General features: G+C 35.0%; 1 protein-coding gene across 6 annotated transcripts in view; it reads right to left on the reverse strand.

The window, feature by feature from the left end:
- The window catches only part of LOC123681187 (CUGBP Elav-like family member 1), a 518,049-nt gene that overhangs the window by 105,125 nt on the left and 397,388 nt on the right, over positions 1-15,536 (reverse strand). For all 6 annotated transcript variants that reach the window (XM_045619436.1, XM_045619438.1, XM_045619434.1 and 3 more), the window contains one exon: positions 670-718. In XM_045619436.1, the coding sequence (XP_045475392.1) occupies positions 670-718 (49 nt within the window). The remainder of the gene's footprint in view (positions 1-669; positions 719-15,536) is intronic.

A 15,536-nucleotide genomic window follows, 5' to 3' on the forward strand; every position in this document is an offset into this window, starting at 1 on the left:
ATAAATAGTACCCTGTGCTAACTTAATTATTGCCTGCAAATGCCTTCATCATGTACCGATAAGGTACTAATATCTAGAAAAAACCAACAAATATTACATCGTGGCCAACTGAAAAGTGATACTCCAAAATGGGTATAAACGTTATTTTCGTTGTTCAAAGGGACTGACCTATTCATGAATATCAAATTCGATATGAAATATCAAGATAAATAGACAATATCATTTTAAAAACAAAATAGAAAATAAATTCTTGAATAATAATTCCAACCTCTATTTAACATACGTATGACAATCAGTCCTACAAAAAGCACCAACTTAAAAAATAAACTGATCTGATTCGAGAGAAATAGCTCATATAGCTTTTTCTTTGAATTCATATAGAGAATTGTAATTAAAAAATCCGGAAAGCTGTTAAAAATTGAGTACAGTACAATAAAAATAATTGATCGCTAAAACATGGCTGAGCTGATGAATATATGCAACATGAGTCTACATCTCAGTCTATTTCGTCTAGTAATTAGCCAATGTTATCAATGAAAATTGCTGCATCTCATCAAAAAAATAAGCTCCTTTCATACCCATAAACATAACGAAAATATTTTGTTCCTCCTGCTTCAATGAAAATCCCAGAAGTCAAATTTGTGCCCGAATTTCAAATTATCAACTTACCGTTTCTATTCTCACTGTCGGCAGGTTTCATTTGGATAGGGTGGTGCATCTGAAACAGAAAGGAACGTCATCAGTCTAATGGATCATTAACGGGAAAAGAAGTCGTATTCATAGCTCAGGACGTTGAGCTCTGATGCACTACTTCCAAACGGCCTGAATGAAAACTTGACGCAAGATACGGGGACATTCCTTGGGGTTCTGTAGCACTGTAGCTTCAGAGAACCCTCCGCCATCTCGAGTGTTCAATCTGAGTGCACCGGGTTGTTCACAACTTGGAACGGAGATGCCGAACTAATTAAAATTTTCTATTGTGTATTCAGATGATATTTGGTTTATTCTGGGCTACTTAATTATAGGAACTCTCTTCGGAAAATTCATTGAATTCATTTGGATGGTAATATTTCTCTTAGATATAGGTACACAATTTCTGGAATTAATTTTTTCTTCTGAGCAGGATGCTGAAGGAAGAATTCCAAAAATGAGATCAGATGAAGGTATAAACCAGAAGAAATTTTCACTTTTCTTGCACGATTGTTTCAAGGGAACAGCTATATATCATTCAATCCAAATGTCTCAAATTGTCGATTTTGAGACAAAAATGATCTTTAATTATTGGATAGACCCACTGATTGAACTCAATTCTGTTTATCTTCTGTTTATTTTTTTTTTCTATCCAGTTAGCGAGGAGGAAGTAATTTCGACAATTACGAACTTAAATAATAAAAGTAGTACTGGACTGGATCACTTGTCTACGAGAGTAGTAAAAGCTATGAGCTCAGCTATCGCAAGACCACTTGCACATATCATGAATTTGTCAGTTGCTTCCGGTAGGTTCCCGACGAGGTTAAAGATCGCAGCTGTAACGCCAATTCACAAAAAGAATGCTATTGATGATATAACAAATTATAGACCGATTTCAGTACTGAGCGTGTTTTCTAAGATCATTGAAAGGATTGTTCATAACAGAATAATGAATTATTTAAATAAATTCGATATTATCTGTAAAAATCAACACGGTTTCAGAGTAGGACGATCTACTCAGACGGCAGCAGGTGAATTTGTCCAGTGTGTCTATGAACGTTCAGACGAGGGATTGTTTGTAGCGGGATTATTTTTTGACCTCGCGCGTGCTTTCGAGAGTCTTGGCCTTGGTTTTGTTCGGACCAAGTTGTATGATTTGGGCTTCCGGGGTGTCTTTTTAGACTGGATGATGTGTTATCTCTCGGGAAGATCATTTTATGTGAGAGTTGAGGGCTCATCCTCAGAGAGATTTCCTGTTGATATTGGGGTTCCTCGGGGCTCCGTGTTGGGACCTCTCATTTTTTCACTTTTTATTAATGGCTTACCTAAATACGTTGGGGCATCCTTTTTAGTATTGTTTGCTGATGACACGTCGATGGTGGTTACGGCACGGAGCGTTGAGGAGCTTACTGTTAATTGCGGCCTGATCATGCGTGACTTTTGTTCCTGGTGTCATTTGAATAATCTAATGGTGAATATATCCAAGACGGAATGCTTATTTTTCAAATGTAGTAATCGCTCGAATCATCCTTTGACCATTAAATATGATCATGGAACATTAACCTCAAAGTCCGTCACTAGATTTTTGGGTGTCTATGTCGATGGCGGACTCAGATGGAGCGATCATGTAGATAACCTCAGCAAAAAGTTGAGCAAATCATACTTTGCTATAAATAGAGTGAAAAATTCTCTTCCTTTGACATCCATATTTAATGTTTATTACAGCCTGGTATACAGTAACATCAGTTATAACATTATTTTGTGGGGAAATTCGACAGATGCCGGCCGTATTTTCATTGCGCAAAAGCGCATTATTCGCATGATGCTCGGTCTGGGTCCGCTTGAGTCATGCAGACCCGCCTTCTTAAAATATAGAATTTTGCCCCTCCCTTGTATATTTATCTTGTGTTGTCTGATATACGTTAGAGATAACATTTCCCTGATGTCAAAATTTTCGGATCATCATAGTTATGGCACCAGGAATGATGATATGTTGTGCTTCCCTAGGCATAGAACTACCAAGTTCGAGAATTCTCCACTGTACCAGGGCATTAAGTTTTTTAATCACCTTCCCAAAAATGTTAAACGCATGGACTCTCGAGGGTACAAAAAAACTGTTAAGTCAATGCTTTTGAAAAAATGTTTTTATAGTGTTGCTGAATTTCTGAATGACAAACTGTCCTGATGTCAAATTTCTTTTTTTTTTTTGTATTTGTATTTATATTATCTGTATATTGTACTTTTATATATCTACATAATTATTTATTAGTGCCAGTATATGTCGCATTATATTGTATTTAATTGACTTATCTCATACATAATTTGTCCTAAGAGATTCAATAAATTATTTATTTATTTATTTATTATTTATTTATTTATTTATTATTTATTTATTTATCCGTCCACCAGTCGCGGCTGTGACACAGGGTGTCCGGAAAAATGTGGGAAATCTCTCGGATTCAGATGAAACATAAAAAAATAAGATGACAAGTTCCCATCATTTTTTTTCCTAGCGGGGCTCCCTACGGAGATACGGATCCTAAATGACGTCACTGGAAATCCCTTTTACTGGAATACACTCAATATACAGGGTGGCCATTTGAAAACGAAACAGACGAGATTACAGACGAAATAAAGTTTTTCGATAGAAATGCTCGGACAGGTCGATTTCTGTTTCGAGGGGGATAACTTAAGATGTAGGTTCGGACGCATAGCGCTTCAACCCTTGCTACTACAACCCTCACCCCCAAATTTTGAATAGGGAAGATGGGGTGAGTGATACCTCATTTGAAAGGTATTTTTATACTGATTTTAGCACAGTAATTGTTTTTTCATTTTATGCATTAGTTCTCGAAATATTCTTAACTAAGTATTTGAAAATGAAGTAGTGTTTTCATGGCACTTGTAGTGTTTTGTGAAAAATCGACATTTTGAGCTTCACAACAACCATGACTGTGGCTTCCTTCCTAACTAACTAACGCATGAATATTTCGAGAATTAATGCATAAAAAGAAAAAACAATTACTGTGCTGAAATCAGTATAAAAATACCTTTAAATTGAGGTATCACTCACCCCATCTTCCCTATTCAAAAATTGGGGGTGGGGGTTGTAGCAGCAAGGGTTGAAGCGCTAAGCGTCCGTTACCTACATCTTAAGTTGTCCCCCTCGAAACAGAAATCGACCTGTCCGAGCATTTCTATCGAAAAACTTTATTTCGTCTGTAATCTCGTCTGTTTCGTTTTCAAATGGCCACCCTGTATATATATTCTTTTGAGAAAGAGCAATACAAAATATTAATTTCAAACAATCAAGCATATGTGTCGATGAATCTCAGTATTAGCAGAGGAAATGTAACGGGGCATCATACATTTTAACGTATGATACAAGAGAACAGATAAAAACCTCAGCAAAAAGGAAAAAAAAAGTCCTTTTCTCGCTCGTGTGTTTGCGGCATTCGCCTTTCAGGCTCGTGCCATAAACTTCCACACTCGCGAGAAAAGTTGGACTTTTCCCACTTGTTGCGCAATATACTATTTCCTACAACAACTTGTGGTTGCCTTTCAGGCTCGTGCCACAAACTTCCACACTCGTGGGAAAAGTTGAATTTTCCCCACTTGTTTCACAATATACGAGTTCTATTCCAATCGCCATATTTTCGACACCTTGCGTATTTCTCCATTAACGAACTTAACCGCAGTGTTCAAGATCCGACCCTACCCTGCTAAGGTTCTAGGTTCTTCCGTTAGAAAGTTATTTTACTTACGACCGGTATCGAATTTTTTAACGAATTTGTCGTCATTCAGTCGAATCTTATAGTTTGAGACCACTTGAGAGCGCCCATAAAAAATGAAAAATTTTATAATCAATAGCTGATATTCGATTGTTCGAATATTCTGATATCGATTTTGTTGATATGAAAATAATAAATTTTTGGTGAAAATCGTCCGCTCCTAATTTTTGTCATTAGATAATCTATCACACGTTCATCAGAATGTTCAATTTGAATAAACAATGATAAATTCAATATCCTTCTGAAGAATCACGAACGCCCATGAGGCTCATGATTTTCCATTTACGGTAAAAGCTCTTATAGATTTGGCGAAAAGGACAATTCATCATCTAGAGATTTGCTCCTGAAAACAAACCTTGTAATTTCAGATGAACTCCCAACTAACTTCTATCTTCGAAGTTGAGCGCTCTGCTTGGTTTACTCTCTCATTTATAAACTGCTCGAATAATTCGTTATCGTTCAAAGGAATATCAAACTATTCCTAGAATGTAACTAAACGTAGGTTAGCGACTCCGTTGTTGTATCTCATGCCATCCTTATCACAGTTGGGGGAGTTATTCAACTGAGATACTTGCTCTCATCGTTTTCAGGTTATGAATGGAAATACCATTCATCGAACAGGGCACACGTTCCAATCTTGCAGTTATAGCTATCACAGCAAAGTGGAGATGAGGTATTTGCTATTATGTAGGCATCATCGACGCTACTCATAGAGAGATATTGATAATATTCTAGTTTGTCGCCATTGTTTCGAAGGTTCAAGAGGAGAGCTTCTTCAGAATATATCTGAGGAAACCCTCAGTGACAGTAATGTAAATTGAAATTAAATGATGGTTTAAACAAAAGCCATCTGTTGGAATATGTTCAGAAGAAGAATATCAACCTAACGTTCGGAAAAACTGGATAACGCACAATAATTTGCTACCAAATGACTTCAAAACATTCAATTCTTATCGGACCTATCAACTATTGCTTATATTGAGTTTGACTCATTTTTCAGACGAACATTTGACAAACCACCGGAAATTTTTTTGGAAATCACTATAAATAGAACTTTAACTAAGATTTCACTATCAAGCGATGCTGGAAATTTAACTATCTTATACATATGTAAATAAGCTCTTTCAGATCTTCATTCCTCTTATTTAAATTACCCGCGCATAAGGGTTGGGTTAATGGTATAAGGTCATTCCAGAATTCGTAAAAACTTGCCTTTGAATCTAGAGATTGAAGAAACGTGTTAATATAAATAAATATATTGTAATAATATTATAAAATATTGGTGCAATAGCTTTCAATGTTGTTTCTCTTTACAGGTCAGTATGTAGTAATTAGTAATAGTGTATTTGAGTGTAAAAGTAAGTTGCGGCGGCAATTCGTTTGTTGAAATAAATAATCTCTTTACAGAACAACAACTTGGCACTTTAATTCCAATAAGAATATACCTACATATTACACATATAACAAAATCAAGATATCAATGATGCCAGCCTACCTCCGTAATTGAAAGGGTACATGGTGAAGAAGAATATGCCTCTCATTTTGGATTTCCATGTCGGGATATCTTCAAAAGAATAAAATACCTATATTTTGTTATCTATCCAATTATTGAATTGTAAAGCGAGGGAAAGGAGAAGAACATGCTTGCAGTTCATGTCGATTTCGCTATGAAATATGTATAGTTTTTACTATATTATCATATGAAATATCACCAATTACCAATTCCATTATAGATAATTATTTTAATTATTCAGGTTCAGGAATTGTATTCCGAAAGCAAATTTCAGTTGTCGAGTTAGGATATCTGTGGTTCATAGCCTAAACCTTATGGAGGTAAATGATGAGTAGACTGTATCCTACACTAGGCTAATTACTACTTTCGATATCAACTGTCTTTTCTTGACTGTCTTCTGTTGACTTTACATATTATAACTCAAACCAGACGCAATCTACCTAGTTAAAGATCCGGCAATAACAGTGATAACCTGGAACTTTTAGAAAAACTCTAAAATTAGGATATTATTTTAACAGATAATATCCAAATTCTTTCGATTTTCGAATTAGGAAACGTCTAATCAAGTAGGAATATCGATATCGTTTTGAGGGATAGGAGCTAAACAGTAGAAAACACAGGTTGTAATGAAGAAACTCTTGGAATCTGAGAAGGACATATTTGGGTGTGTAGAAGAGGGAACTCGAGAAGCTTGTCGTCATTTAATATTAGCTCCTTCCATTTAGAATATCTATTCTATATCTTGCTTTTAACAAAATTTAATTTTGTGAAATGAATTTGCAATAAATTTTTGTCCAATTCATATCTAATTCACGTGATGATAATAATCAAGGCGCTGCGTCGATATGATTATGTTGAATAGAAATCCGAAGAATTGTCGAACTGATATCCAAAAAATAATCTCCAGAATATCCAATTGACAATTTATTTGTTTCATTCTGTCAGAGGGGCGGTAATTTCTCGACCAGAATATTGACAAGTTAGAGGCGAAATCACTTTGTCGAAGTGGAAGTAGAAATCTACATATTTCGATGGAATAACGGAAGTAATAGAATGGAAGAGAATGTGGGTGATTTTAACTTTCCGAGTTTTCTTGTTATCTTCCGTTCCGATTTCCCTGAATCTACGTCCCTAAGCCGAATACGTGCCCCCAAGTTGGACGAGATTGAACATATGGAAAATATGTAGTATATGTCCGAATGCTGCTACTCTATTAAAGTTGTTTCGGATTTCGTGGAAACTTTCGATCCTGTTCGGGATTCTCAAGTATATTCCGTTTCTATCGATTGAGATGGGGAATGCTCTAGAAAGTACCTTATCAATTCAAGCGAAGTAGGTAAACACCAAGAGAGAGAGAATTTTGACTATAACGGCAGCCTTCAAACTCACTTGCGCCAATTACGTCCACCAACACCATGATGTTTCCGAAAAATTCAAATTTCCAGGAATATAATACACGCGAGAATAATAAATTTGCTATCCCTTCTGCAAGACTAAAGAAGACCCAACAAGGTCCGAATCATACATGTTTAAAAATTTATAACAAACTTCCAGATCATTACAAAGAATTGAGTCCAGCTGTGTTCAGGGCCGTCGCTAGCCAAACTGCCCCCTAGGCAGAAAACCATTTTGCCGCCCTAACAGAAGATTACTCTGCAGAATGCTAAAAATTAATTATGAATAATCGGGATTCTACCGCCCCGGCAAAAATACAAATCGAAACCCTTTCAGGTTTGGGATTTTGTACTAAGCAAAAGAGCGGAGGGGGGGGGTGGAATTTGTGGTGGATGTTGGTTTGGTGAATTTGTTTTCAAAGATTCAGTGTGGAAGTGTGAAAAACTCCACAATTTTTCATAAAAAATATTTTAGGAAGGAAAAAATGTATTTTAAGTGTAATTATTTTTTTATGGATTCAAATTTAAATTCAATAGATGATTTAGGATGAGTGGAATGCAATAAACAATAAACGTGCTCGACTGAATTCTAATGAATAAATGATAAAATATATGAATTGATTTCAGATTACAGATCCTTCTGCTGAGTTTTGACTACATATAATGCTCGAACATTTCGTTTTTTTTCTTTGATATGATTGAATTAAACTTAAAACTAATTCGGATAGATGTTACAGATATTCACGATGCAAAGATGTTTGAGATTAGCAAATTTGATAAAAAAACACCTTTTTGAAAGGACCCCGCACGTTTTATATGGGAAATAGCTTTCCGTGAATTTGGCTGAATTTTTGATATGTTGTAGTTCTTGATAAACTGATTAGAAGTGTCCGTAGCCACAAAGCTCAAAAATGGACAGTTTTCGAGATATGGAGCTTTGAAAATGGATTTTTTGCAATTTTCGGGGTTTTTGCTCATCAATCGGGGAGCTCTCATTTCTAGTTGAAATGGAATTTGGATGTTCGGCGGCCAGAACCCGACTGAAAAATGATCTTCCTTGGTTATATTAGGCAACGCCATCGATAATTTTTTATACACTGCTTTACATTTATTAACAATTTTGAAAAAAAATGTATCAACCCTACCCAGTCTTCTCTACTATCATCTTGCCTATTAATAGACCTTTGTGTCAAATCTGCAGCGTTCCATTTCAGTGAATGCTTTCGATAATGCCATTAGCAGCATGCACAATTGCGATGTTCGGCTGGTGGTTCATGAGAAGTTTTAAATTGGACAGGGCAAGCGTAGATCGATATCAAAGTATCCACAAAGGATGTACGTTTGCTCTGTTCACCTTCAAATCGCTCAGCGATCAAAGCTTGCATTAACCCCGACCGTAACACAATAGCCTTCCGAAGATCTGCGTGTTTTCCCATGCCGTTTTTGCAAGTTTCCCGATTCACGCCACTTTCACCGACTATTATTTGCCGTTTTCCTCAGCGGAGATAATGAAATTATCTGGCATGCCGAGCCCGCAACAATATAGGCTGATTCACGCTAGCGTGTCTATATGTCTTATCGGGGCCCCATCCGGTGCGCTGTTTGGATAATTCTGGACCACGTGCCTTTCCATTATCAGTTGTCACTATTCAGGTATCTAATTACGCTATACATTCTGAGCCGAGCGCGTCGTGATCCTCCGTTGTTTGATCAAATACTCGAGGTAAACGCCCGTTCTGTGTCTGCGAGGACATATGTCTTGATATTGCTTCTCTAAACAATGGGACTAATGTTCGCGTTGTATCTTGCAATATGTAGTTATTAGGTGAGCAACTGCCTGATGGACGGTCATTCCGCATCTTATTTAATTAAGAATAGGTTGACAAGGAATGTTTCATGCTTACTAATGCGCCACTATAAGGAATATATTAACAGAAGTTCTAAAATGAACCAGGAAAATACCATCGAATGTTTATGAAGGGTTTCAAAAGGAATGATACAATTTTAAATGGCTATAATCGGTCCTATTCTGTAACTTAAAATAGAATAGGGATGGTATGGATCGAATAGAAATGCAACCGTCGAATCGAAATCGTTTCGAATTGTTCTGTAGCTCGGGTAGCATTACTATGGATATCAAGTACAAATTACATTTGGGGATAGAAGAAGAATTGGGTACATAATACCAAATTTGGACACGATATAAGTGAAACATTCAGATTATTTCAGATGATTTAGTGGCGAAAGGCTTCACTTAAGAAGAGGTTCAGACTTTGTCGAAAACTTTCTCACCTATTATAAGACATTCTGCCTTAGGTTACTACATGCATTTTATGTCAATTTAGCATTAGGAATTCCTCACCCATCTACAGTAAATATAAATGGGCGCAAGCCAAAGAATAGATAGAGGGCACTGAGGCGAGTCAGAATAACCTATATTTGAAGGGTACATCTCTCTTTATAATCAAGATACAGAGCGTTTTATTAATTTTGTCAATTGTTTCAATTACCCATTCCTTTTGAACCTCTCTATATATTTTCATGAAACTTGGTGCGTTTATTCTCTGCAACAACTAATTTATACAGACATAGCAACTGAATTTTTTTCAGGTCCAGCCTAGGAAAAATTGATAAATATGATTCAACCTAAAAAAACACTCTGGATATAAAAATTCCTTGAATTTGATAGGTATTTCTCAAACCATATGCGATTTCAAAACTCGATGAATGTAGTCAAACCTTAATATTCAGACAACAGTAACGAAAATTAAAAAAAAAATTAATAAATTTCATTCGGTATTTAGTAATTTTACCAATTCAATTGATTTTTCTTTGGTTCACAAAATTGAAACACAACGAAATGCAGAGTTGTTCAGAGGATAAATAAGGATAAATCTTTAATGATTTCAATTTGTGATATCAAAACTGAAAAAGATAACGTCGAGGATTACATTTATTTATCGAATATTTAGATTAAAAATAAACAATGAAATGAGTTCTGAAAAACAAAACATCTCAATGAAATAATGCTGAATGCTATAAAAAAGCCTTTGAAACAGAGAAAAAAAGTTTCACAAAGATAGCTCAAAAAGGGCTACCATTCAGCTCAATGCATTTCGGTTCTCATTCTGTTCACCCCTACCTATCCAATGACTCGGAAAATTTTCTTTCAAGAAATTGGTCACAATGGCATTGAAATGAAGTGCAGCACCATCGTTGCAGAGAATAAACGTACCAAATATCATGAAAATATATAGGGTGGTTCGAGAGTGGGTAACTGAAGAAAGAACAAGTATTTGAAGAAATTGACAAAATCATTAAAACACTCTTAATTATAAAGAGAGGAAAACCCTTCAAATATAGGTTATTCTGACTCACCTCAGTGTCCTCTATCTACCCTTAGCTTCTTCCAATTTACAAATGAATTACCCTGTAAAAAGTCTGTGTTTTTTTTGGTACTTTGTTTGAAGCAGTTTATAGAATATAATAGCATAACTTTATTTTCTTCACAGTCATACATATAGGTACAGTAGGAAGCAACGTCAATAAGTTTCACATCAACATTTACGATAGGTGAAATATTCTGTAATATTATATAGCTCAGCGCAGGTTATAAACTTATGAATATTCTAACTGACAAAGAAACTGCAACAACCAGAAGGAGCTGTTTAAATTTAAATTTTTTTTTGGTAAAACATAGATAGTATAGCAAAGAGTAAATGAATGAAATTTGGAGAAAAAAACGAAGGGTTTATCTATACACTCGGATAGTTAGAGGATGGACTTGTTCTCCTAAGCACTCATCAGCCAAAGATCGAGTTGTCACAAATCGGTCTCCAATGGCCATAAGTCTAAGACGTCGATCTTGAACTTCATTTGTGCCCCTTCGAAATTCGGTGCCTATTCTTTTTCCATTTTGGGCATTATCAAATCACGCTTGGCACCATCTCATAACAGTAGTTGGATTTCTGTTCGCACGGTTACCGATTTCTCGAAATGACAACCCCGTCTCCCGTAGACCAATAATTCGACCTTTTTCAAATTCACATAGCTGGCGATAAATTCCGCGTACACGTGCTCTTGTCATTTTAACAACAACTAAACATCGACTTTGGATCTCTTTGAACAGCTGGTTGGTTGTAAAATTGAAAAAACTTGCAAAAAACGACTACAATATTTAAATAACAAAAATTTTCTACATGAAAAAACCTCCACGATTTTTTTCTCCAAATTCAATCATTTACTTCTTGCTCTACTATCTATGTTTTACCAAAAAAAATTTTAAAATTTAAACAGCTCCTCCTGGGTGTGGCTGTTTCTTCGTCAGTCAGTATTTTTTTTTAACTGCTTTTCATTGTTACATTTCTTTTCCTTAGGTGGAGCATTATAAAATTCACTTGGGATGAGGTCAAAGAATATAATGGATGCATATAGGTTTCGACTCTTGAAATATTTCTTGGTGCTCATATATAAATATAAGGCATCGGTATATATACAAACCTGTCAATGTAAGCACGCCATTAGACCTGAAAACACCTCTGCAGGTTTCTCTATACTTGAGACCAAATATGTAACTTATGGCCATTTTTTATTTTATAAACAGGTCTCTAGTGTTTGTAATTTGTCACCAGAAAATAATACCATAGCCCATATTTATTGTAAGTTAGCATAGTATATAGTTTTTGAAGTTTTGTTATCTACGGACTTCCTCAAAGGGTTGATCGTATATAATTGGTATTATATGATGGTTTCTGTAAAACCCAGGACAAAAAGTATTTAGTTTAAAAGAAGGCTATTAACGGCCTGAAATAGAAGTCACTGGCATGTATAGAAAGAATGATGAAAGATTCACGCGAAATCGAACAATGTCTCGGTCACAATATTGGTAGTATTAATAGGAAAGAATAGTTTTCAAAATATTAGGAATATTTAATGTGAATGTAAATAGAAAATTTGAGACAAACTATTTCGCGTATTTCTATTGTAGAATACAACGCAATGCAAATATCATTCTTCAAGGTTTTTTATTTCATTAAACAAAAAAAATCTTTTTCAGAAATATTCAGTTCCTTAAATCATATCATTATTTCTCGAGTTGAATTGGGTTTCTGCTGTTAAGTTGACGGGAGGCTATAAACAATGATTCCAAAAAAGGGTAAAGTACAAAGCCACCCCAAAAGAATCGATCAAGACCTAGATTTTTTGTATGTATATAAAAACGTATCTGAGCGATTCAAAACTGTAAAAAATATAATGGGGATTTTTGAAAAAGTTTTGATGCCCTTACGATGTCGAACTCATTTCTGATATATCTATCCAATGTGTGACCCTGTCTCGAATATTTTCCGTTCTTCTTTTCAAATCTTAGAGCACTCAATTGTTCTTTCTGTATTTATTGTCCATGAGGCCTTCTGAAGATTAGGGAAACTTTCATCGGCTACCAGCTGTTTCATGCAAAATTAATTGATTCAAATAGAAATAAATTAAATCACACCAGCTGTTCTCAAACTTTGGGGCTCGCCTTACTCAGAAGGCACGAAATGTTTGAGCGATAAAAAATTTATATTTGAGAACCGTATAACGAACTGAGGAAATTCTTACTGAAGTGAGTTCACTAGTCCATTTCATTCTAAATAGTCGAAATTATATACTTTCAGAACAAATTAATTTTAGTTATTATTTTCGATCACATGTCTTGAACCATTTCAATCATTAGATAAAAAAAAATTCGTTATTATTGATTATCCATTTATGGTTATAAATATGTAGATTTTGCGTTTATTTTGAATTAATCCTCCTTGTTTGATAATCTGATAGATAGAAGTACGCAGCTTATTTTATTTTATTTTTTATATTCAAATCGGATGCAGTTTCAGAATATTCCAAAATAGCATTATATCAGGAGAATCAAGGAAATTACATTTATTTGGTAATGAATGTTTTTTCTATTACCATGTGAGTATATTAAAACAAAACTAAACGAATGGAAAGTTCAACCAGTTTGGAATTTCCTGGACAAAATTACATGTCTTTATTGAATTCGAGTTTGAATAAGCGATCAAAAATTCCGGATTTTATTTGGGAAATAATCCGTTAGATTTCAAATAATTCGATTTTCTGTTTTAGACAAATAAAACTACCCCAACACCCATAATAGGGATCCGTTGAAGTAGCCCTTGGTCACTCTTTAACCCTATCTTTCATCAACACTCAAAATCCACAGTATCCAAATTGCCAGGCAAGCTTCCAGCTTTTTATGGGGTTACATTTTACTGACTGCTTTCATATTATTCCACCAAAAGTTCGTACAATCTTCTCCTGTTTGCATATTCAGGCCACGTAGCCGTTTCCGTTTCCCAAATGCCTCTTTTCCTGCCGTCTACCTGAGTTCGGATCGGACACGTGCAAGAAGTGCATATTTTGCATTTTCGGACAGACGAATACGGACGATGACCAATTTTCGATTCACCTGCAGACTGTATTACCACGACTAAATATGAGGTTATTTGCATTATATTCCTCATAAATATTAATATATCGGTGGAGAAATAAGAACTAGTTAATAAAGGATGTTTATACAGTATGGTCCAACGAAAACTTAACTCCTCGATATGCCGGCTTTGAAATGAAGATGTGGAAAATCGCTTTCTTGAAAAAAAAATTAGTTTTTTACTAATAACTCTTGTAATATTACATTCATTGTTCTGATTTTTAGGTATTGAGGTCTAGATAATGTGATGTTTCGAATTAAAAGAGTGTCTTCGGCCAAAATTATCCAGTGGCGTAGATATAGGGGTACGACGTTCCTTTTCCTATTGAAAATCTACACCACTGTCATTTTTTAGGAAAAATTATTTCATATGAAATCAACAGGTGTTTTCTGAAAAAATAAGGTGTCCTGATTTTTTTCTAGAATGAACCATTTTCCAGATAATCGAGAATAAGTTTGAAAATTTTTTTATTTTATTTTGAAAATTTCTGCCATCGCGATAATCGTCTGCCTTTTCGTTTCTGATAAGAGTGTATTTTGACAAATCAAATCGGCAGCTTTCCTAAAATATGTTTTCTAATCATGAAATTTTCCCACACACAAAAAAATCTATCTCCCCCGCGAGTATAAAAATGCAGGTTTGTCCAGATTTTAGGTCAATAACTTTGGCGTCGGACAGAACAACTGCTTTTATGAGAAGAAGTTCATATAAACATAAGATAAAAGTGTACTTTGACATATTTAATTGGCAGCTTTTCTAAAATATGTTTTTTTTCATGAAATTTTTCCACCTGTCGCTCTTTACTACAGCTGAGGCAACCGCGCTTAGCTAACCCCCATTTCATAGTCGGTAGGTACAACAGACTCACTGAGGAAATTTTGGGCTTTCCTAAAATATTTGTGGTCTGCCATTCACTGGCTCTCAGACTATATAGGAAGGTGATATTTCCTGAGTTATATGTCAAAAACCACCAAAAACTTAATATTTTACATTTTTTTCCATGTTCCGTCACGAAATTTTGGTGTCAAACCTCAAATTCGGATTTTGCATCCCAAAAAACATATAGCATCTAAGAAATCAAAACTAACCCATTGTGGGTTTTTGCAGTGACAGATAAAATACGCCAATTGAACAACTCCCTTGATAGAGCTCTACGTGCTACTATATTTGTTTCACGTTACAGTTTTTCAACTGAAGCGTTTTTTTAAAGTGTTTCACTGGTTTGGACGCTTTTTTGGTTTGGGTTTTGTTTCCGCTTGTTCATTTTTTCAAAGAATTTCTGTTAATTTTTATTTTATACTTCATAATATTTGTGGAATGTCAAGTCCGTTTATGGTTGAATAAATAAATTTTCAACTATCGGTTGAACCAAAACGGTTTATCGGACAGAAAACTTTATACCATAAATTTGTAGGTCATTCATAAGGAATTAAATATTCCGAGTTATATGCAAAAATCCGCCAAAAAATGTAATTTTCTGCCTTTCTTTGCATTTTTTCAATGTTCCGTTGAGATTTTGGTGGCAAACCTCAGATTCGGATTCAGCACCCCAAAAAACATCTCAAATTGAAAAAATCCAAACAACCTCAAAACTTTTCCTTGTGAGCATAAATAGACTGGACTACAAAGCAGGGAGGCAACATTTTATTTGGCCAGG

The sequence above is a fragment of the Harmonia axyridis genome, chromosome 5, assembly GCF_914767665.1.
Source record: "Harmonia axyridis chromosome 5, icHarAxyr1.1, whole genome shotgun sequence".
Taxonomy (NCBI): Eukaryota; Metazoa; Arthropoda; class Insecta; order Coleoptera; family Coccinellidae; genus Harmonia; species Harmonia axyridis.